Here is a 24,491-nt window from a genome sequence, read left to right on the forward strand (position 1 = left end):
CCAAGGGTGTGCATTTGAAGTCTTCCTCCAAGATCCTTCTATTTCTCCTTCTAATAGCAAATGCTCTTCACTTCTGCCCTCCACCTGTTCATATACAAAGATTATGTCAATTTATTACTTCCCTGTCTCACTATAAAGCCCAGGCACTGCAGGAAAAGAGTGCATAACATAAATAACACTATCATTATCGATCCTCTCAGCTTTCATCAGTCAGTTACTCTCCCCATTTCATCTTTGTTAATAGTTTCCTGCCTAATTACTGCTTTGACTTTACTCTTTGCAAGCTTCTGGATCTATACACGCTGGCAACAGTGTAGACAATCTGCCATGCTATTTTAAGTCTGGCTGCCAAACAAAGTGTCCGTTTCACAGGACAAGTTTTACATAAATGTATCTTTCGCCTTAATACATAATCACGATTTAAAAATAAAATAAAGGGATACAGAACTGCTGACTTGACGTTAGTTCTGTAGGATTTTTCACAAGCAGATATCTTCCACATTGTCTTTGAATATCTCATTTTATGACTAATGCCAAATTTTCTGGGATGTACAGACACACCTACCACAATTCAAAGACAATTTTAAATAATTACAGTTACTGATTTAAGCTTCAAAAACAATTTTTCATTTAAAATCTTACATAAAACAGATTTGCTTCCATAGATTTTGCTATGGTGTTTACCTTTCTTTTCTCCAAACACTAACCATCAGTTGAGAGATAATAGTGCCACCTAGCAGCAAAAACTGGGGACCAACAAGCCGCTATTACAAAAACCTTAACACTTCAGGCATTACCACAGCTCTTCCTACGTGCCCACACAGCAGCAGGTAGTCAGTGATTCCCGCAGGCCCTGGCAATGGGCACCAACTCAGACAAGAGCATTCACCAGCTTTTAAGAGGTTTTTTTTCAAAGGACAGCATGACCTACCTTGTCCTCTCTTAAATGAAGGATTGCAGACCATCCACTCAAGAACATCAGACCTCCACTTTAATTAAATCCGCTAACCAGTGGCCTCTTCAGCAATCACTTTCACAAATAACTAGTTCGTCCTTTTAGTTTTGAGACTTTACTCCAGCTGCTCCTTTCCTGCCAAAGGCCTCTCTTTCCTCAGGGATATCTTGACCACAGAAAGGCCTAAGTTGGTATTACCCAGAACTGAAAGAGCAGAAATCTCTCACAAGCAGCAGAAATTAATAACTTGGGAAAAGAGAGACAGGGAACTTCAGCAAATTAACAACCCATAGAACAGAAGCTTTCTTCAGAGGCAGTAGATTCACCTATCAGACCTCTTCCATCACTTCTACTGTAAGGAGCCACCACAGGTCTCCTCTGCCATGCCAAGTGTCTAGCCTGTGATGGATGGCTGCACTTTAAGGACCTGAAATAACTGGGGAAAGGTGTTAACTATTTTGTCATTTTTCTCACAGATTACCAGTGGTACTTACGAGCCAAAATTAAAAGCCTAAACCTGAAGTTTTCCTCAACCCATCAGGCTATCCTTCCAGCTAGCTGCAGCACAGTCAGCAAATCAGACTAATTACCTGTCTTCCCAGCCACAACTGCCTTTGCAAACTCACACTGTGTGCAGAAAAGCATCCAGATGCTTGTGGTCAGAGGTATGGAGCAGAAGGCAGCCATAGCTCTGTTTGTTCACCATAAACAGCACAAAGAGGAGTGCCATGTTCTGGCAACAGCGTCCCAAGCAAATGGGATTGGGCTCTCCAAGGAAATTTGAACACAAACCAGTATTTGAAAAAAACAGTTCTCACACGTCAATTAGTCCCTGAGCAGAGGATACTTAGACAAACAACACCACGCAGTCCATGCACACTCACACCATCTTAGTTCCCTCAACCCTAACTTATCAAGGGCATGAATTGCTTTCTTAGCTGCAGCAATCTTACCCCCACCACTCCACCCACTGCACACTCACTAAAGACAGTACCAACAGGCCATTCCACACAGCCCTTCCCATTCAGTGGGAAAAATAGCTCATTCTAACATGAGCTGTGTCCTCAAAACTTCACTCATTTTCTAGCAAGGCTGGAAGCATTTCCTAAAAGAATAATAAACCCAGGCCCTGGCCTGCTTCTGATCTTTCATGCCCATCTACACCTATGACAAGTGCATAAGGAAAAAGAAAACTTGTCTTCTTACCAGTTCCATTTTTGACTTTCTAATCTGAAAGACATCCACTACAAAGAAATGGGCAAACGTTGCACTGAAACTCACTTGTGCCAGAACTGTGATGAAATTCCGGTTTAAGTGAACAGCTTCATAGAGGGCCAGAAGGATTGCTTCATTTGTTCTGTGGACAGAGACAAAAGCACAGTTAGTTAAGGGCTAACACCAGATGAGAATCCCAAGAGCAAACTTTTTCAGAAGCATGGCCCATCTGAAAGAATACATTTTCAACTATATGAAACTCTACCTCTGCAATCCAGTTGTTCTTCTGATTATTAGTAGTACTTAACAATCTATAAAAATAGCTATTTTTAGAGTGCAACTACAGTCCTTGTTCCCTTCTTGCTGAAGTTGTCTCTTGTTGCTCAGTCTCAAACAGTGTTTTCCCTTTAAAGCCCTTTCTATTAAAGGAAGGCATTCCTACAGACACCATAAACCCTCATATCTATCACTTCTCCCCTTTGATTTAGGAAACACATTATGGGGGACAAGAGTGCACAAACCATCACTTCCCATCTGCCACCTCCAGTATGTCTATTATATGCTAAAAATGCCTCAAAAAAACCACAGATTTGGGCTGGTTTTCTTTATATACACTTCATTACAAGCAATTCAGCTGTGGCTCCTCCCGTTGCACCCTTCTCACTTAAGTGAGAAAGCATTGTTTGCAGAGATGCAGTACCTTTTCAGTTACAAGGGAACTGATATTTCTTTAGCTTGCTTTGCTACATTAAAACAGCTCCATGATGGAGCAGATCATGTTGATCGGCATGGTGAGCTGCCAACTGTTGTGTAACTAACATCTGTGCACTTACTGGACTGAGATCTTCTCATCAGCATCTGCTATGAACATGCTGCCCACCTATGGAAAGAAAGAGCATTGCACAGGAGGAAGTTACGAAAGCCATTCACAAGAGAGAAGACATGGATTTAACCAAATCAAAGTGCCCTGGGAGAGGTGTTCTCATCCAAGACACAGATACGACTTTCGTTCTAATACTAGCAAAATACAAATGAGAAACAGGATGCCCATCTAGAAACACATTTCGTTTTAAACTACTGTCATTGACCAATGCTTCACCTGTCATATCACAAAAGCAAAAAAAAAAACAAAACACCCAGACTGTATCTTGAATCCCAACCTGGATTAATCTGCAATTCTATAAAGGGACAAAAGAAATAACTTCCCCTCTGCTTGGCCCAGAGCAGTAGCAGTTTCACCCATCCCACTCCTGACTTGTAGCTGCCAACACTGAACTCTTATACTACAGTTAAATCTCAGATTAAAGCAAAGCCAAAACGAACAAGGGGAACAGTGGTCACCCTTTATAAGGAAGAAATTCACAAGTGCCTTTGGAGGGTAGCCCTCCAAAAATGCAGGCACCGCCCACTGCAGAATCCAACTTTAATTCACGGCTACAGTGCACCCAAAGAAACAGATCTCTAAAGCTCATGACAGACTAGACTTTGTCACAAAAACATTCAGCTTCTCTATTTTAGGCTACATCAGCAGAGCAGCAACTTGTTTTTAAAAATAAGTGGCTATTTAGAAGTGTCCAAAAAGTAACTGTGATGTTTAAAATAAGGTCAACTAGAATGAAAACAATAAAGGAAAACAAATTCAGTTATCAACACCAGAAGAGAGATCTCATCCTTTTAAAGAGCTTTCCCAGCCATTTCAGTTGTATTTGGTTTGGACTGGATCGGTGCATTTCCTCCAGAACCCACATTCCAAACTCAGTTTTTGGAAACACCCTCCTGCTAAACTTCCATGAAGTCTCCTCTTTAAAGAACAGAAAAAGGCTGCTTACCATATTAGTTAGGGCTGAGAAGAAACCACTCTGGTGCTCCTCTTCTTTATCTTTATATTGCCTGAACAAAAAGGAGTAAGGATCAAGCTTCAGGGTTAGAAATGGAAGTAGGGTTGTTCTATATAAATGCCTATGAGACAATCTTCTCTGATAAGGATACAGGATGGAGAAATCTTCAGCATCCACAATCCCTTTTCAAGAAGGGACAAGAAGAGAAGATGCAAAGGCATGTGAACTGTGTAGAGTTGAAGTGGGGTTTCTGAAACATGTGAGGCTGAGCAATGTCTGTGCTGTTCTAGAGGACACACCCAAATCTGGGCTAACACTGAAGGAGAGGGACCAAGTGACTTAGGAGATTTTGTCCTGCGCTGGCAAAACAGTAATGAACCACACAACACGCAGTCAGTAACCACAGAACAGTTTGATTTCAATCATCACCTGCTACAGACTAAAGCAGAGCTGATCACCCTGTGGCCAGCAGAAACCAAGAGAACCATTATGGTTCATGGCCTGATCGGGCCTGGTCCCTTACACCTGGAGTAAGCGAAGCCAACAAATAGGTTGGGTACCCCACACTTAAGCTAAGTTGCTTCACTTGACATTCAAATGGACTAGCAAAGCTCACATGGCCATTTTTTGTGTCTTGTTCTGATCACACACAATGCAACATGCAAAAAAAAAATAATTATTATTTTTTTTTTGAAAGGGGGAAAGAAAGAGCTAAGCAAGAGAGGCCATAGTCTGAGACGGCTTTTGTCAGAATGAAGGAGGTTGGGTAGGTGAGGTTTTTTTCTGCTTTACTGTAATAATTCACTCTGTTAAATTGTGATTTGCTAACTTGCATCATCTTGCAAGGCATCTGCATATCTATAATAGCAGACCTTCAAAGGAATTAAAACATTTTTCTGGACACCTGGAGAATCCTACTGCACAGAAAAAAGGTTTGGGTTGCTCAGGTGAAATTGCTACAGGTTTCCAAATTTTCCTGAAGGACTTTCTTCTTAGGAAAACTTACACATTTTTTGCTGTTGCTTACAAAGCAGAGGCTGGGAACACGCTACCCCTACTGCTGCCTTTCTGTCTCTTTCTTCAGAAGCAGTTAACGCTATCCACCATCTGCAAGACCATACACCCCCTAATCATCTCTGGTCTGGTGTGTGGATAGGCCTGGATACACTTCTTTTAGATCATATTTCAGTTACATTTATTTTCTAATAGGGAAATACTCAGCAAATCATTTACTCTTACACTTGGGACCAAGATTTTACAAAGGTTCATACAAAGGTAAAATCTGTGATAGTAAAAACATATATTAAATATCTTCCCCTACAGCAAGATCTCTCCTGAAGCACATCAGCAGAACTGGTACAGATGCATTTACACTTGCAATGACAGGAGCAACTGAGCCAAAGTACCTCAAAGCATAAGACTATTTCCTGCCTCTCTGGGTGCATCAGCGCTGTTAGATGATAAATAAGTGCTTTAACAGGAAAAAAAAATGGAAATGTACAGAAGCTATCATGCATTGAAAAACAAGAGACAAATTTGATTTTACCTGTTATATTCTGATAAAGCCTGGGTAATTACAAGTCCCATACCCTGAAAAAAAGAGTGTTAAAAAAATCTTTACAAATCTCACTGCAGGAAATCACACACAAACATACAGCAGAGCTGCACCCCCCAAGATAACCCAGCATGCTATGAAGAATTTCCCCTGAAGCTGTTTGAACTATTAAGGCATGTTATGATACAACAAAAATATCATCCAAAAACCAAATCAAGACACCAAAATTTAAAGTTGAATACCTAATTACTAAGTTCAGAGAAAATTTACTCTCCTTGGAGCTTACTCACTCAAGAAGCCTCAATAAAGCAGCAAGAACTTCAGAAGGAAGCTGGTGTCAGAGGAAAGACATCCAAAAGCTCGAGACAAAGGCCATAAACACTAGCAACCTTTTCAGTTCTTACAAACAGGTTCCACCATTTCAGACCTACCGATCATCCTTTCTGTCAAGCTAATTAAATTAACTCAGAACAATCATTCTTGCCCTTTAGTTAGCATGGAGCTTGCTTTTTACTTCACACCTGAAGAACAGCTTCTGAGTCCAGACCTTGTGAAGTTCATAGTGCACTGCCACTTTCTATCCAGACCTGAATAAAAAACTTAGGCAGTGGCTACAGCCCAAAGTGTGTTGCAGGACTCTTGACTCAGGTACAAGCTTCCACTGAGCTACAAGAACTGACTTGTGGAGTTGTAAAATCAGATGACGCAGCACTGGAAATGAGATATTCTTTGGCATAAGCTATCTTGCGCCTCTTTGGCACGTGACAGCAAATAATGTATAGATAGTTCATAAATGTACAATAGATCAACTTTAGCATGTTCCTTGCTACCTACCTTTTTAATCACCGCTACCATTTAGCTGATGATCAAACTGTCCAAATCATGAGCTGCCTGAGCTGTTGCAAGAGTGCAGTTAGGGCAGAAACCCACTATTCTGGTGATCTTTACAGTAGCACTGTTCCTAGACCTTCTTTCTACTATACACCATGATTGCACTCATTACACGCACATGAAAGAACAACCCCAGCAGCACAGGGGTATCAAGTCAAATACTCACATTGAGTGTGGCCTCATCATCTACGATGGAGAGCTTCACAATGTAGGGATTCACTGACTGCTCAGGGTAGCAGGAGAAGGAAGAAAGAAAATTGGTTTTAAGTTCAGCCTTCAGGAAAAAAAACCACACTATTATCTTTGCAAGTTCACCCAACCACCTGGGAAGAATCTCTCTCTCCTGTACCACAAAGCAGAATATACACAAAGAAACAAGAGTCACAGCATATGCTAAGGCCGCTATGCCTGGGACACCTTCTCTTTGCTGGCTCAGCCAGGCAGTCTCCTGATTTTATTGAGAGGGAATTTCTGCTTCTCTGCTAGCTCATCTGTCAGTCTTGAAAGCGAAGCAGCTGTCCTGCAACGCTGTTATCTGTGACACGCACGCTGTCACACAGCAGGAACAAGCAGCAAGGCTGGGACTGAACATTAGTGTTCAGATATCTCCTTTCTGCAACACCTTGCAAAGATTGCTTAAAGGAAGGAGGACCCAGGAAGGCATGACAACGTTATAGACTCATGTGCTGCGGGGTTAGAGCTCAACACTTGAACAGTTTACACCACTGAGAGCCAGAAGCCTATGGAGAATACAAACTCCTTGAACTTAGCTGAACAAAGCACACAGGCTCCATCTATAAAAATAAGTACCAATAATTTGGGAAGCATTTTAGATCAGCAATGTACATTTGTTTTTCCTGGTTTATATGCGTCAGTGCAAAACTAACGAAGTTGATTTGGAACTAGGACAGAGAAGAAAAGACTCAATCTGTCTAGTAAGTCCAAAGTGGATGGGAAGAATAAAACACAAAGCAGGCATCAGATGTAGCCCTACAACTAACACAGTTATCTAACTGATTTGCCCATGGCTTTACAGCAAGATTAAAAAAAGACTGATTAGAAAACACCACTCTCACAATTATTTGGTGCTTTGGGAGGATCAGGCTTTCTTTTTGGTTCAGAAAAGAAGCTGATGGGAACAGACCAAAGCTCAGGCAGTCTCAGCCTGCCTCCAACAGCATGCATCCCTGTCTGCTGTCTTAGAAAAAGACAGAAAACTCAGACCCATTTGTGCACACAGCATGCAAAGACGTTTCCTTGAAGCTGGAGTAGAGGCTCCTATTGAATAACAATATGTGGTCCTGTCTGTACAACCATGCTCCATTCAGAAATTTAGTCAGTGTCAGTAAAGCAGAAGCAAGCTTCAAGAAGCCATAATTAAATATAGATTAAAATCCATCCCTGTAAATATATCTTGGTTTTGACAATTTCAGTCATTCTCTTGTTCTCCCTATATAACAAGGAGAAACTCTCCACACCACAGCTCGCTTACAGAGGCAAGGCCAGCCTGCGATTCATGACCAACAAAAGCGATGGGGCTTTTCCAGGCAATGGGCAGCAGGGCTATGCTGGATCAGAGGCTGCAGGATCCCCAGATGTGGGGAATCGGCAAACTGGGAGATACTGCACTGACCAATGCCACCAGGCTGCCCTGAGATGTACTCACACACCGTCCCATCACAGAAATGGAGGAGAGTGGGTTCCTTGTCATCTCTAGCCTATCAACTACTCTCCATGCTCCCGTTGCCCTTGACTTTCCAAGATGCATGTTCCATGTCTCCTGCCACTTGGCAGCAAGATGACATCAGTGCAGGGCTGACAGGGTCATGAAGGTGGCCAAGCTTGCTACAGATCTCTGCCCTCCATCTTTTCAGCTGTCATTTCCATATCTGCAAAAGTCTGTTTAATAATTCCTGTCCAAAGTATACCATTCCCCTGACACATGCCATGCCTCCTCTTGGCTTCCCTAACTCCTTAAGCAGCAGATGACTAATCAGCGCAATCCACACGCTGCATTATTCTGTGTGAGACAAGGCAGTTTCTAGAGCCTTTCAGTGTGCAAGTCTGTACCAGTGTGATGAGAACATTTTGTGTGCTGCCCCCAGGGAGCACAGTTTACTCCTGCTTCTCCTCAAGAGCCAGCAGTTCAAACAGTTATTGCCTGTGAGCATTAGTATGCACATCTACCACAAACACCAGCAACCTGCAAGTTGTACAAGTGGCCCTAAGCCCAATCCATACTCTTTACCTGTTTCCCTGTTCTAATCCTGCTATTTATTTCAGAGTTTCCTACATTTTCCTCTCACTGAGAATCACAGCATAAGTTTTAAAAGCCTAAACTGTGCCTGGCACTCCACAACATGCAGAAACATGCAATAGACTTGAGAAATGGTTGACAAGCATTTTGAAAACTTAGAAGTGTGTCAATGAAGCAGTGACACAAACTTAGAAATAGCTTCTGCTTCCACCTAGCCCCAGAAAGAACAGAAAAATATACTTCTCAGCTCTTCAGAGAACACAGGTCTGTGCCTATCACTGCCATCAGATAAAAAACATCATAGCATTAAGTTCTTCTTGACAGTGACGAGGTACAGACACAAACCCCTGGAAACTGGGAATATTCAAGGTGTCCTTCGCAAACTACCCACCATTAGATACCAAAGATCTCATAGAAATGAAGGTGGAAGCTGCGGGGAGATCATTATCAGGTAATTTTTAAAAGACAAGCCAATTAAAAGCAGATCAGAAATGCAGTCCCCAAATGAGACGTGCCATATGAAGTGAGTGTTAAATGACGACACATACAGATATGATAGAGAGAGATCTCCATGGCCCCAAAATGTAACTCAGCCTCCAGTACAAACCTATGAGAAATAAACTTTTGGTAGGAAAAGAAAGCAGAGAAAAAACAAGCTAACCATGTATAACCCCTAGTTAGGTGCTTAACTTAGCATCTGTAACACAAACAAAAGCCAGAGTCCACTCGATTATCCCTCGCAAGGCTTTTCCCTGAACACTCTTCAGGGATGATTCAGCAGCTTTGTTGCCAGACCAAATGAGACCATCTCCTCTGCCGGCAGGCCAGTCTGCAAGGAATGGGAGCTGGAATAATTTTTGTTAAAGGGATGCACTTAAAATAATTTGAGTTGTGTGAGAACTTTTTTTTAAAAAAAAAAAAAAAGATGAACTTTCTGACTCTCCAATGTTGACAAGCGTCTCTTCAGCACATGTAGCCAGCTGTATCAAGGAGAGGCAAGTGCACGTAATCGGACTTGAAGGGCTGTCAGATACACCACATGCTACCAGACAAGCACACAAAGCGAAAACCACGTTTTGACTAATTTCTTTCGGCTCTGCCTAGCAAAAAACACCATATGTGATTCTAGCAGGTTGAACATCAGGCAAAGAAATTTCCACCCAGATGTTATCAAAGGATCTAACTCCTGAAAAGTCACTACCTGGTTTTAAGTTTTAACTTGCTATTCTAGCAGGCATCCCCTAGAACATGGAGAAAGTGATCAAATAAATACCATTCCTCACAGCATTTTCTGTTTGGCAGCCTTTTGTGTACACTCAGCTTCACCATCCTCCTGATACAGTCAATTATCTAGTTGTTCTTTTATGTTTTTCTCACATAGCATCAAGGTAAAAATATTTTCCCTGAAATCTGGACTGGTATTAAAAAAGAAAACCAACAAAACCATAAAATATATCTGAAAACCTGAATAAGTATATATTTGGAATAACTTTTGAAAATTATTAGGTTTCAGATCAGGGACATCCCTTTAAAGGTTCCATGTAAAGACATGTAAATAATTTTCAGTCCTCAAACAGAAATGAATGAGCAAGCCAAATTCTCAGTTACACTGGTAATGAAAACATGGACAGATATTCCACAGGGAATTTGAGAGGAGACTACAAAATTCACATCCCAAAAAGGTGAAAGAACATCCTGATGCAAAGCACACTGGTATTCACATTAAAGACAGACACAAAATCATAGTCAACTAATGAATTTTCAGCCTAATTAGATTTTCTTAAGCAGCTGGAAACAAAATTTAGCAACCAATGAAGTTCAGAACAAAGGAAAACCTATCAACTGCGTCACAGCTAACTAAAAACTGAGCTCCAAAGGATTTGAGGCATGAAAATACACTACAATACACTGACAACCAGGCAACCACCAAACTGATTCTAAGGGCCAAAGAACAGCAAATTAAAGCAGTTATGCTACTTAAGGATAAAGACTACAACTGCATCACTGCAGGCTTTGCTTCTAGCGCCGCTTACAAAGGGCAGCATCAGGCAGCCAACACAAAAAACCTTCCTTCACGTTGCTTTCAGCCTTGCCAGACGAACTCCTCAAGCTGAAATTCCCCTTGCTACACGTCTGCTTCAGGTTGGATTGTACTTTTTAAACATCAGCACGATTTCTTTTGGGTACCCAGTTTGAAGACAACTAGGACAATGTTTCCCAAAGCACTCAACTCCAACTCAATACTCTACACAAAGCTACTCCAAAAAGCAGAAGACAAGTCTTGCGTACTCACAGCGCTCTACTAAGGACATGAACTATGGTACACAGGCGTCTGTAGCTCAGGGATGGGACTACGCAGCTCTCCACCCTTTGGCCCGAATGTTGCAATGAGACCTCTGGTCTTGTAGTCTGCCCTCATCAGTAACACAACCCAGATCATGCAAAGACTTTTCCCTCATGGCCATATACTGAAACCAAACTCCAGGTTCTCGTTCCATGCTACCACAGCACAGGTAATTGATGGTTCTGACAACATTCACAGGAAGGAGAAATTAACAGGGACTACTCTGACACTAAGTGTAGCTCTGTCTTTGCCTATTCTCTAGATATATTCAAAATTCAAAACAAGATCTATAACAAAACCAGGTAGGTTTTGGAGCCTGCCTCTTCCAAGTAATTCTGTTGAGGTGGGGGTATTCCAGAACTTTCCCATTTTTTAACAATCTAAGTATATTAATATATTCCTAATTATAGAAAAAAAAAAGATTGATCACTAAAGCATCATGCCTCATGCAAAGAAAAGCCAACGTTGGCTGTTTTTTGACATGTGAAGTGTTTCTTTTTCAAGGCGATGAGTGACACAGAAGAAAATGGGAATAAACCACAAAGTAGCACAACCAGTTTAGAAAAAGGAATGTGAATAAAGTTTCTCAGAGAGGAATTCATCGAAGAGATAAAGAGCAGACTTCTCTCTGTGATGTTTCAGTTCAGTCTTTGGTCACAGCTTCACCATCTCTTCTGGGGATCTGTGCTCCTTCAGTCTGCTAGTCAGGCTCTGAATCACAAATTCAGTCTGAATCTCTAGATGACTGACAGCTCATTTTACTTCGGAGATTATGTATAACCACACAGCCACAGACACAGAGGCAAACATGCAAGTTCGGCACAAGAGTAACTCTTCCAAAACGACCTTCCTGAAAATACTTTCATGAAGGAAATATGAATCCCCTAGGTATTTCTTTCATGTTTGCACAAAATGAGCTGTATGAATATCATACACATTTGATCATACACATTTGTCAGAGACATATACAGTTAGCACAATACGACTGCCTTGCAAAATTTCTGTAGCTCTGTGCTGATAAATGGGATAGTGTGTACTGCTGGAAACTACCTAAATAATCCAGAGGTCACCGTAAATTAAGAAAGTAAACAGAAGTAATGTTTCTGTTACCCAGAAGAATACCTACCTCATACTTTCTGTAGTTGACCAGCAAGGCAAGAAGGACAACAGCATCATAGCCATGTTCCCTGCGACTAAGTGGGCTGGACAGGATCTGGAATAAATAATCACACTGTTCTGTTCAGGCCTGCTTCAGGAAGCTTGCAAAGACTCTCAGACAATGTGTGGCTGTGAAATGTGTATGTAAGAGCAAATTATGTCCTAACTGAAAGATGATATTTAAGGTTGAGGGAGTGTCAGTGCTTCCAAGAAGTTCGCACACAGAGCAGCTTATTTATAACAGAGAGGATGCATACTGGCTTTCTGGGCATAAAGGGCAAACATATTTCTCAACAGCAATGGACAGTATCTCAGTGTATCACCAACATTATCTGTGCAAGTTTTCTGGGTTTCCCCAATCCCAGCTCCACTTCTAAAAAGTATAATTTATCAAAGAGCAGAAAAAAACCCTCAATATATCTATAATGCCTTCTGAAAAGAGTTCATCCAATACAGCAATTCTCTGTGAAATTAGCCTAGAAATCTGTTCAGCTTCTATCTATGCACAAATGTCTCAAGTGAAAGTACTTTAAATACTCGGTAGTGACTAAAAACAGCAGACTAGAGTAAGGAGGAGACAGCATCAAAAAAAAAAGACCCAAACTATGACTGAGTTGTGAATGAAAGCAGCACAATGCCAGTTATCTGCTGCACTAGAAAAGCTGAAAAGCAAATATATATGGCTGAAAGTTCTCACTATGGAAAAAGAACCCCTCTAGTAGAGGAAAAGCCCCTTACCTGTAAAATGGCTTCAAATATGCTGTTAATCATCACATACTCCAGGATGGTGTTCTGGCTAATGTTATCTGTCACCTGAGTACAAACACATGTTTTAAAATCTCATTTGAAGCCTCTGGCACACCCTAGGACTACCAGACAGACACGTTTATCCAGAATCTCACACTTCGTCAGCAAGTCATGGTGTGACTAGCAGCGGAGCTAGACATGAAGAAATCTGTCCTGCTGCCCACCCCTCTCTCTGGCAAGAACATGACCCATCTACAGACTGATATTTTACACAGCTGCATGACAACAGCCATCAGCAGCTGAACAGACTGCTACACTGGTGAGAGAGAGTGAAAAAATACAGGGTCCATATGCTCCACTGAGCACTTTCCCATTGCATACAGGGCAGTAAACACCTCCCCCATGCTCAATTATCTCTTATCACAGACAAAATAGTTTACAGTTGTCCATCTCCAAGAGATGCTGTTTGTTCCAACTTCCTTATTCTTCGCATCCTCACCACTCCTGTGTACTCCACAATTCCCGTCTTTCCTCAATCCCTCTCCTCTGACCCCTTTCCATTTATCTGAGACTTCTTAAATATCTCTTCCCCTAAAAAAAAAAAAAAGTGCTCCAATTGACACTTCTGCCTGTGTCTCTCCCCTTTTTGCCCCAGTTGGCACCTATCTTATGAGGTGAAAATAGTCTGTTAGTCAGTATTGGCACTGTGGTCAGAGCAATGATGCGCATTCTGGGCTGACCCTTGTTCTCATTCACAAGTTCTTTCCCCTTGTTAAGCTCCACACTGCAGCATTCTGCTCAAATTTTGAGACAGTTCCATCCCTCAAGATGTGGCTCATATAAGCCTTTCAGTTATACAGCTGGTATTTCTTTACCGTCACCAAGCAGAGAAGTAGTTTCAGACACAAGCTTTTGAGGCTTTCAGAACCTTCTGCACAGAGAAGTGAGTCCAAACTCTCCATCAGATTCTAAAGAACAACAATCACATTATTTAAAAGTAATATTTAAAATTACTTGGAACATTTGTTATAAAAAGCTTTTTGGGACATCCAAATACATCAATACAAAGCCATGTTATTCCAGAATCAATAATTGAGCCATTACTACTGCTACACAGGCCATATTCACACTATTGGTTCTCAATGTTGTTTCGTGTTACCTAATGACCACTGGCATAACACCACGATCAATTTCCAAGAATTTTCTCTAGATGCATGAGAGATTTTTGTACACATATAACAACAGATTTTATTCACCAAGTAATTCTAAGCTCCACAGATATGATCCTCCTTTTTGTTTCTAAGACATTAATAACAGTGCTTTCTTTTTTCAATATTCCATTTTACTTACAGGCATCATGAAATTTTTTGTAAGCAGCACACCTCCAATTTAGTAGCACATATATTAGTTATGATTAAAAATAGACACTATACAGCTGTTGGACAGACATTCATAAAGGTTTTCCACATCCTAAGTGACAGGTAATAGTTATTCTTAAAAGAAAAATGTAGTTCTGATAGGCAAGTTACTACTTAATATTTCCCCCAAATGTACTACTATTTGTAGAAAGATGAAAAATTACCATTTTTTGTAGAGCGACAAACGATACAACAGAAATTCAGCTTTATCACTGGTTACTTTGTCATTTCCCAAAACTCACATGTTTACAGTGAAAAGCATCAATAGTTTTAAATTGCACATATGCTGACACCAATGTGAGAACAAGGGATATGACTATCAGCTAAAAATCAACCACAAGGTATGAGATTCAATAGCAGGCACTAATGCCCTGAGACAGCCTTTTCTGGCTTTAAGATTTCTTAACCATAGTGACTGCACAGGATGGAACTAAAGGAAAAGAAAGAAAAGTGCCATGTTGTATTACTAACAAACACAGAGAGTCCTAGTGTACCTGCTGTTAGCTGGTAAAGACCTTCAGAGCAGCTGTTTGTAATAAGGGGCTGGAATATTTTCCCCAAAAGTTGCACATTGGTAAACACACCTGTCTACAAATCAGCCCCTGCAAGACAGCTGCTGTGCAGACTGTTTCTCTGCATTGCCAGGGCCTCACCTTCATGCATAGCTCTGCCTTATCAAAACCCACAAGCATGTTGATGATGTCAAACCCAGAAGTGGATTTGTTCTTCTGATGGACGCCCCGAATCAACGCACACAATGTCTGCAAAGGGAAAAAAAAAAACAGAGGGTAAGATGTAAGGCAAGACCTGTAAGTCAATAGCAAAACCTGCCCTAAGACCCATTCCTAGCACTGGCAAAACACAGATATTTAGATGAACACCACCAGCCTAGAAGCCATACATTCTCTCTGACCTCTCCTCCACCTCTGTTTTTTCTAAGGAGGATCTTGGATACTGAGAACTGAAAAAAGTTAGAGAAGAATACACTGATCCATACTTTTTCTGTTTGTTCACCCCTTCATTCCACATTTCATACCACTTCGGAAAAAGGTAACCTTACTGCTTCTTCTGTCCAGACCCAGTTTGTACCAGATAGGACCACGATCTTTGGAAAATAGCTAAGCATGGCTTTAAGGCAAAAAAATAGCGATCAGAAATTGCAAGGCAGAAGCAGGGCCCAATACATGGATAGGCATGTCTTAGAGCTTTCCAGATTTATTTCTTATTTCAAGCATACCACATACGCATCCATCCACAACACAGCTTATCACATTATGCCTGTTCAAACAGCAGATGCTTTTCCTATAGGGAGCACAAACTTCTGTTTGCTTATCCACACTGCTCTACTAAGTCTGACCAATAAACTGCCCCTTTGTCAAAAAAAGAGGAAAAAAACTTCTCCAAGGCTATCAGACAGCCTAAGTTTTGCTGACTGCTGCTGGGATTCTAAGAACCTTCCCACTAAACATAATCTTTCACGTTCCCTATTGCAGGCACCGGGTTACAGGTTCACACTGCTCTAGATTGCTGGCAACACAGAGGTGTCAGCACGCTGCGCCTTCTGTAGACACTCTGGGAAATCTATGGCCAGTAAATGTCTCGTTTGTCCCAACAAAGGAAAATTTCTATGGTGACTTTTATCATCAGGTCTGTGATGAGGGGAATGAGCAGGAATATAACCACTGAAGTTTTAGACTCCACCTTAAATTCACCTCTGAGAAGTAACTAGTTTCAGAAGATGTAAAGCTAGAGACAGATGTCTAGGAATCAGCAGACCTCCAGAACCATACAGAAGCAAAAGGGTACAGTAGACATCCTTTTTTTCATTACTGTCAGTGATAGCATACTTGGCTCAACATGGCTGTTCTCAAGAAAAGATTGCTTAAATAAGTTTGGGTTTCAGGATCAATTTCCACATGAACACAGCCTTATTAAGGAAATGCTTTCCCAAGTCAAGCTCAGGATGTGATAGCTGGTTCCTATTTACACTCACACAGCAGGATCCTAGACTTGACCCCTGGCCTAGCTTTTGCCAAGAGCCTGAATACAAGTTTGGGCATTCAGAGCTGGGCTAGAGCATCTATGTAGCTATTACTACAATATTTAGTAGCACAGTTTCAAAATAATTCAATAATAATAATAGTAGTAGCTTTGGTATGAAGTAACCTGCAGGAAAATGGATATTAATTCTGGGTGACAATTCTTCACAACTTCCAATTGGAAGGCATCCAGCAGGGACAGTCCTCTGTATAAATTTCATTCTAACTACTCCAGAGCTTTATTTCATTTTCGACTCGTATGGAATTCACAAAGGAGGCTGAAATAAGGGAGAACAGGAAAAAGCAGGATACACAAAGCTACACAGTGCACTCTTGAGCCCCCAAACTGACAGCCTGCAGTGTGAACAAACCCCTCTCGTCCTCCCCATTGCCATCCACTTCATCACGCATCACCAGGTCCTCCTGAATTCTGAAACAAACTATTGTTCTTAAAAGACTAAAGAGACTATGAGAGTTTCTAACTTCCAAAGACAGTAGCAACTGCTCTGTAGACATCACATCTCCTCAGAAGCAAAGAAGCGAGCACAAGATGTTTGATAGCAGCAGCAAATACATTTCCCCATCAGAAGCAAAAGGGAGCATTCCCTATCTCTCAGCATGGTACCTGTAATGCATTGACCACTCTGATCGGGTGTTCCTCACCCAGTGCCTGGATGCAGTGCTGAAACAAGCAGTTGATGTTATCTTTTATTTTCATTAACTCCTCCCCATCCAGAGCCTCCAGCTTGCCTTCTAGATATTCCAAGTTGACCTGTCAGGTAAAGAAGCAGTTCATGCACGTTATACAACTGCTGACATCTTAGAAACACAAGTTCTTGCATGGACAGTCTGCCACGCCATAGGCAGAACAGCAGCAGCAAATCAGAGGATGTTCAATTCCTGTTACCTTCATCAGAAAGAGCTCCTCCCAAAACCTCGGGTTGCATTTACTGGGGTCCTCTGTCTGAAAGGGAAAAAGAACAGCCATGAGAGCAAACATGAATAAATCATTCAGGCAGAATTTAAAGAAAATCATTACCACAAGTAACTCAGAGCCAGCATCATCCCACTGGATGACCAAGTGGTCTCACAGTAGACAATTCTGTCTACTACACAGACTCCAAGAAACAGGACAAACAGAAGCAGTTCTCACTTGGGATGCCTCTGTTTATTTTCTGGATTATTTTTTTATAAATACATGAGAAGTCGTGACTTCCCATAGATCACATATGGTCCTGATAGACAATAGGTCAAGGTGACATTAAGGAAGAGAGCAGAATGCAGATCTTTGCATGACAGCAGGAGAGCCTGAAGTATGGGCCCACACCATGCAGTCCTTACCTCCAGAAAAGAATCTGCCATGCAGAGCCCTCAGCACAAACTAAACCAAGAAAATTTAACACAATGCTTTTGAAATAAAAAGATGCTCAAGTCTTACCATGAAAATCTCATCATACATCAACACAACCTTCTCCTTCAATGGCTTCTTGGAGGCTGAAGATTTCCGGAGGAGCCCACCTTTCTTCTCTGTTTGGGCCATGCTGTATACCCTGGAGATAAAAACAGACAAAAAAGGCTAAGGAAACTTGAACTTTTCTTCAAGACATATCTGGCCTGCCTCAACCATGAAAGACTTTTTCACTGCACTGAAATACTAGTAGTCTCTCACAAGCTGAAAGTAGGGGCTTTAAAATCTGTACCAGATAAGAAATCAGATCAAAGGCACCATCTAGTGCTACATCCCGTTCAAAGAAAGAAGCAAAAGTCCAGCTACAGAAAGACACAGGATAAGCTGCTTACAGATCAATTTTCTTAATTCTTCTCTGTCAGAAACTGATTCATGATCCAGACAAATGCAGCTGACATCTACAAAACTGTAATTTTTTTTAACTCATTGTATGAACTGTGATGCTTGTTATCCAATTGATATAAAGTGCTTTTTGATGCTGGTCAAGCCTCAAGGACATCTTGTGACAAAAAGCTCCTGAGACTTCTCTTATCTGTTTAATTTGCTGCCTACCAAAGCACTTCAAATTCTGCTTTTGCACTCTGAGGCGATGTCCAACATTAGGAAACACTTGGCTGCAAAGCCTCCCTAAAGCACTCCTGCCACCCTCCCTCATCCCTACCTCTGCACCTTGGCATCCCTCACCTATGCCAGCTGCTCTGCAAATCAAGCCAGAGAAGCACCTCAGCATCACAAGTGGCTCAGTTTTGGGAGGAGGATGAAGGAACACATGGACACAGCTTTGGAGGGATTTTTTTTTTTTTTAAACGGATGAATTTCCTGATCCATTTGACAAGAAAGGGGTTTCTAGAAACACAAACAGGTTTTACTATAATTAAGTGGTGTCTCATGGTTACCGGTTATCCCACTTAAAAAAAAAAAAAAAAAATGGAAAGGAAGCATCATTATTACCAAACGATCTGTTACACAAACTAACAGCCCCAGCTGTAGTCCTGAACCTTCTGACAGTCAACCCATTCCAAGGGCTGAGAGTCTGAACACGACTTGCCATGTACTCTCGACCTCATGTCTGATGCTACAAAGCACATCACCACTCTGACCTTGCAAATATGTATTTATCTGCATCAACAGGCTTCTCTGGCAAGCATCGCAGCTTTAACACTGTTCTAACCTCCTCCAACACTTCAGCACTGTCAGACATACTTAGCAGAAAGGGAATGCCCTCTCTTCTCACATCTCTGAGCTCCCAACCTTTCTCCCATTCCTCCAAAGGCAATTACTCACACAACAGTGGCATACCTCAGGCAGAGGCTTAAGTCATGCTCCAGAAAACCATGGGCAAGCTCTTGTGGCAGCTGCACTCAGCCACGCTAAATTATGCACAGAGAGGTAAGTTCAGTGCAGTCTCCAACTCCCCAGAGCTTCCTGAGCTGGCAGCCGCGGAGACAGCTTTGGATTCAGCCTTCAGCTCCCAGACCACCTGAGCCCCTTCCACAACCACAGCACGTTCAGATAGGTCTTTCCCTCAAAGAGCAGGTTCCAGCAACTACTGAATACCAGTTCCAGATCTCTTCTGCATTCTTTCCACTGCACACAGCTTTTGATTGTTAGACTGCAACTATGTTCTCAACTAAGACTTTCCATGCTCCCAGAGGAGGTTTTTCACACATCCACTCCTTGAGCCATAAATCTCAGTTCCAAACAGCAGGAAAACCTCTTTGGGGCTGGAGAAACACTGCAGCTGCAAAAGAAACCTATCCCAGGTGTGAAAGACAAGAGATTTGCCTGGGTGGGGAAGCAGAGGGTAGGACAGAGAGCAGCAGATCCCACACCTGAAAAGCTGAGATTTCTGTAGGAAGGGGGAGAGGTATTCTCTCTGCCCTCCAGGAGGGGAATATGCACAGCTGGCTGGTGTGTGTGCTGGGGTGAGAATGGAAACAGGCCTGAGATTAACAGCCACTGCACTTTAACCTTCTGTAAACACAGAAATTATCGTAGCCTACTGTAGCCTAGTAGGTCTATATATCCAATTATGATGGAAAAAGGTTTCAGTCTAACAAACAAAAAAGAAAACATTATTCAATCATCTTGATAGCTTCTCTTTTACAGACTTTGCATTATTTTTAAACTGTCATGGGAAATAAGACATTATTCTAATTAGAAACATAATTGGAAACAGGGAGAAATCTATTAAAAACCAAATGAAGAATGATGTCACTTTTAGCCTAGCAATACACATCTTACCCAAGATTGCACAAAACAATTTCCCAACTAGAATTGTAGGTTTCTGAATCTAAAGCAGCCGCCAGCCCAAGCATACAAACACATCCATCAGCATGCTTCTAATTGAATTACAGCTAATGAATCCCAACGTCAAAACCAATAAACTAACTCTCAGTGCTTCTAGGTCAGCGTTCTCACATCCACTGTGTATATGAATGGGAAGGGATCAATACACTCTGCTTAGTCCCTGAACTTTGAGGGCTGCATTTTCATGCTTCTACTACATTTCCATAAAGACAGAAAAAATCTAAATCCCACAAGACACAAAGGCTTGATGCTGCGTGAGCATCAGAGGGATGGCATGATCATGTGAAAATTCTAGTGTCTGTCAAAATGGGACTTAGGATTCATATCCTCTTCACCAAAGCTGCACAGAGCACATACAAAGAAGACTGCTAGAGGCAAGGATTAAATAATGTTCTTGTTTATAATTTGCTGTTCTACAAATGAGCATATGGAGGAGCAAGGGGAGAGAAGTAAAAGTTGCCTTTCATGACAACGCTTTATTAGGCTGTGCTTGTTTCATAACCTATGATGATCCAGCTGTACAAATGGCTTTTTCTTTTCACTTTATGCAATTACATTTTCAAGATGTCATAAAGACAGAAACAGGAAACTCCATTTTGCTAATGGGGACCTTCTAGGCAGCTGCAGAAAACAACAGTTAAATGCAAAAAACATCCATAACTATGTTGTAGAGGTGTCAAATTATCAGGACGCCGTGACAGCTTATGAAAAACACACTGAATATGTTTAACAATTATCCTTTAAATGCATCACATTTTAAAAGCATCACTGCATTTTCCACATTGTAGGCTCAAACGGATAATTTATCCTGACAGTAGGTCAGTCCCATTAACACATGCTGCCGAGTGAACCTGCTGCAGTCACTGCACGGGAGAACCAGCCCTCGGGGCCAAGAGGAGCACATGCACAGGGACTGCTGGAACAGCAAGATGCTTCATCTGGAACTAAAAGAAACCTCAACAGAGACAGAACATGAGTCTTGGCAGCTCAAAGGCAGAAAGATAAAAGCCGTGGCAAAGAGAAGTTCAGGCCAATTCTTGCTTTATCTACCATCAACCCCAAGATCAGCTGATCCGGTCAGCAAGAAAGGGATGAGCACATCCAACCATCCACCTCCTTTTCATTCCAGAACTCATAGCAGAGATTCCAACCAAACATGTGACATTCTGATGAAGGGATCTGTCAGCTTTTTGTTAGGATACCCACAGGATAAATTAACTTGACATTTTGAGTCTGAGGTTTACCCAGACGCGTGCACATTGAAAACTGTGGCTGGTCCACACTGTCACTCGGCTCCCATACTAGACATTTTTACTACATAGATCATCTTATAAGAGTAAAAATACTACTGCAGAGAACACAACACTAATGCACATCTACACTGTAACCACATCAGGATCCAAAAATTATAACTTCTATAATTTTGCATGCAGCCATTCAAGCACTGTATTTTGCATTTAACTGCCTAGGCTAACAAACCTGAAACTCTTCAAGATTACAGATGCATATACACAAACCCCACATACAACCAAACAGTAAGAATATTTTTTTCAGTATGGGTGCCTCAAAAAATACACTGTAACACTTCTTGGCTAAATAAAAAGAATACAAACAGATGACATAAAATAGTATTTTCACATATTGACTTGCTTAGCAAACCACTTATTCCCTATCTGAAAAAGGCAGTGGAAACAATGTGATCTATATTGGTGTATTAATGCCAAAGCCACAAACCTCAGTCAATATTTACGAAACTCTGAATAAGAACTGAGGTACTTTCGCCCTTAGAATCCAATATTCCTTGGCTTGCCACGGCTACAAAGATTGGACTCACCTGTTTAAGTATTTCAAGGTAGTAATTGCCGCATCACCAACAACCACCCGCACCTGGGACCCAGTGTGATCCCACTTTGCCTTTCAAGGGCATTTTGCAGGTATACCACTCAAGTCTAAAGGAAAGTTGTGCAAAAAAGATCCCGATCATATAAGAGAGGGGGAGATAAAACTGCCTAGAAGTTAACCTACAGCTTCTAAAGCAACACATTATAAGCCAAGTAGTTATTAAACTTTTCAGCGCATTTCCAGGAAAATCTTGCACTCAATCCATGTGATGAATCTGCAGAGTCAATATCAGACCTGAGCAACGGGCAGTTAAAACACAGGTTCCAGCACTGGTCCATGACCAGAAGCAACAATCTGCACTGTGCACACAGGTGTACAAATCCCAATGCACAGACAGCGTCTTGACTGAATTAAAGCTCCAGGATCGAAACCCCTGGACCACCGAGCAGCATCCTGGCAGACCACTACTGAAAACTAGAGAGAAGGAACACGTTGGGCCAGATTTTGTCAGGGCTTTAGGAACCACTGTGACCAAATTTCCGCTAGAAGCCCTTTTGCAGCTTATGCTCTGCCAACTCTCATGTTAGCAGTTATGGTTCATGACAGGAGGTCCATACTGCTTTTATGTTTCATCCATTCTTTACAACTTTATTTGTATACTGTCCATTGGAATGAAAACTGCTCAGACTGTACCTTCCTTGACAACTGTAAAGTGCCCAACCCACCCAGAAGGGAAATGGAGACACACACAGCACACAAGCCTTGGATCCACACAGAAGAATTAACAGGTGCCTTCATGCAGTATATAACAAGAAATACATTCTGAGGGTGTGCAGATGACAAAAGCCCACATAGATCCTACCCACTTCTCTGCAGTACAAAGCAACATAATCTCAAGCACAGTCCCAGTATTTGCATTTTTACTAGCAAGTCCCTCCATCCCGCTCAGAGAAGTAGTGGTGTATGTGCTTCTACATAGTACAATTTAAAGTTCCACCAATACTAACTTAATTTTCTCTCCTTGAAAAAACAGGAAAAGCAGCTTCCTGATACAGACAGAGCCACAGACTTCCTCCCACTACACCTGCTTTAGCAATGATATAAAAGAATAACATCCAAGTTACATTTTTAACATTTCATCCATAATTGCCTTTCACTTCTAACTGTCCAGTTAAAATAACACCCAATCCATCAACTTCACACCACGAACTAGTTAAGCTTCTTCCTGTCAAGTCCATCTAGACAAACGTCACATGCTTCCACCTCCATCTGTTCACACCATTTTTCCAAATTAATTTTTTCATTTCATCTCGTTTCCTTTCTGTATTCTCAGATACAATGCCCAGCAGAAAGTCTCTTTAAGTTTTCATGTTCCAAGCCCATCAGAACCCATCCCACCTAGTTTAACCATGAAATATTCCGCATGGCCTTTGCACCCAAACTTGAAAAGCTTATGCCACTCAGAGACCTTTTCAAATGTCTTCCTTCTGAAGATAAACACTCTCCCGGTAACCTTCCCTGCCCTTTTCCCCAGGGTTTCAGCTGTCAGTGTGGACCCAAGGCCCATAGTGAACACAGCAGAGCTGCATGACCTTGGCCCTGACTTCTGAGGAAGCTGCTACCTTCTAAGAAAACGCAGAGCAGAGCCACATCTAGACAGAGAGGTAAAACTGCAGAGAGGTAACATTTTTGAGGCATGGACCATTAGTAGCACAAGCACTCAGGAGGAAAAAACACAAACATAAAAAGGTATAAGATCTTTAAAAAGCAAACAAACAAGCACCAGGAAGCTAGAATACAGCAACTCTGAGAGAAGCTGACCCCTTCCCTCCTGAGGGATGTCTGTGTGGCTGCCTGGTGTGTCTGCAGGGGTGGGGAGCAGATGAATGCCTAGCCTAGCAGCTCATTCAAGCCTCACTGTTTCTTTTGTGCAGACTAGCCAATAGCTCTTTAACATTTTTACATTCTATATACCCTGCCTGCAGAGTCCCTCTGCACACAGCAACAAGTGCCCAAAGACAGACGATTACGCTATTATTATTGGAAAACCAAACAGATGTCCTTTTCCCCCTCTGAAACTCCTCTTAAAAATTTTTGTAACACTTCCTACTAGAGCTCAAACAGCTGTTAGACTACAATCACCACATATCACAGTGATCCAAATCATCTTACTGCTTTGCATATTCCACCCACCTGCTCAGCCCAAATTGGCTCTCATCATATATTCAGATTACAGCCTCTGCTTAAAAGCAAACTTTCTTACGGTGACACACATGACAGGGTTTTGACTGAGGCTGCAAGTTTGCTTAGGTAGCAACCTGCCTCTGCCTTTAGCACCATACACATAACAAGCTCCCACTCCTCTGCCACTGTTTACAGCTCCTCTCTGCTTCACTTAACACAAGTGCCCACAGGACGGTGGGGTAAACCTGGTAATTAGAATGACCAGTGGTC

At 41.7% G+C, this 24,491-nt stretch overlaps 1 protein-coding gene across 6 annotated transcripts in view; it reads right to left on the minus strand.

The window, feature by feature from the left end:
• Positions 1-24,491, minus strand: part of ARMH3 (armadillo like helical domain containing 3) — a 129,305-nt gene that overhangs the window by 103,975 nt on the left and 839 nt on the right. For 3 of the 6 annotated variants that reach the window (XM_065068271.1, XM_065068272.1, XM_065068274.1), the window contains exons 2-13: positions 17,856-17,967; positions 17,325-17,381; positions 17,043-17,189; positions 15,032-15,139; positions 13,836-13,928; positions 12,952-13,026; positions 12,182-12,268; positions 6,621-6,677; positions 5,555-5,598; positions 4,000-4,060; positions 3,004-3,050; positions 2,162-2,312 (exon numbers count right to left, since the gene is read on the minus strand). In XM_065068271.1, the coding sequence (XP_064924343.1) occupies positions 2,162-2,312; positions 3,004-3,050; positions 4,000-4,060; positions 5,555-5,598; positions 6,621-6,677; positions 12,182-12,268; positions 12,952-13,026; positions 13,836-13,928; positions 15,032-15,139; positions 17,043-17,189; positions 17,325-17,381; positions 17,856-17,957 (1,029 nt within the window). In that variant the 5' untranslated portion in view covers positions 17,958-17,967. Of the gene's footprint in view, positions 1-2,161; positions 2,313-3,003; positions 3,051-3,999; positions 4,061-5,554; positions 5,599-6,620; positions 6,678-12,181; positions 12,269-12,951; positions 13,027-13,835; positions 13,929-15,031; positions 15,140-17,042; positions 17,190-17,324; positions 17,382-17,855; positions 17,968-18,569; positions 24,483-24,491 lie in introns of those variants that run through there. The other 3 variants (XM_065068275.1, XM_065068276.1, XM_065068273.1) reach the window with 2 other exon arrangements.

The sequence above is a fragment of the Columba livia genome, chromosome 6 (assembly GCF_036013475.1).
Source record: "Columba livia isolate bColLiv1 breed racing homer chromosome 6, bColLiv1.pat.W.v2, whole genome shotgun sequence".
In the NCBI taxonomy this organism is placed as follows: domain Eukaryota; kingdom Metazoa; phylum Chordata; class Aves; order Columbiformes; family Columbidae; genus Columba; species Columba livia.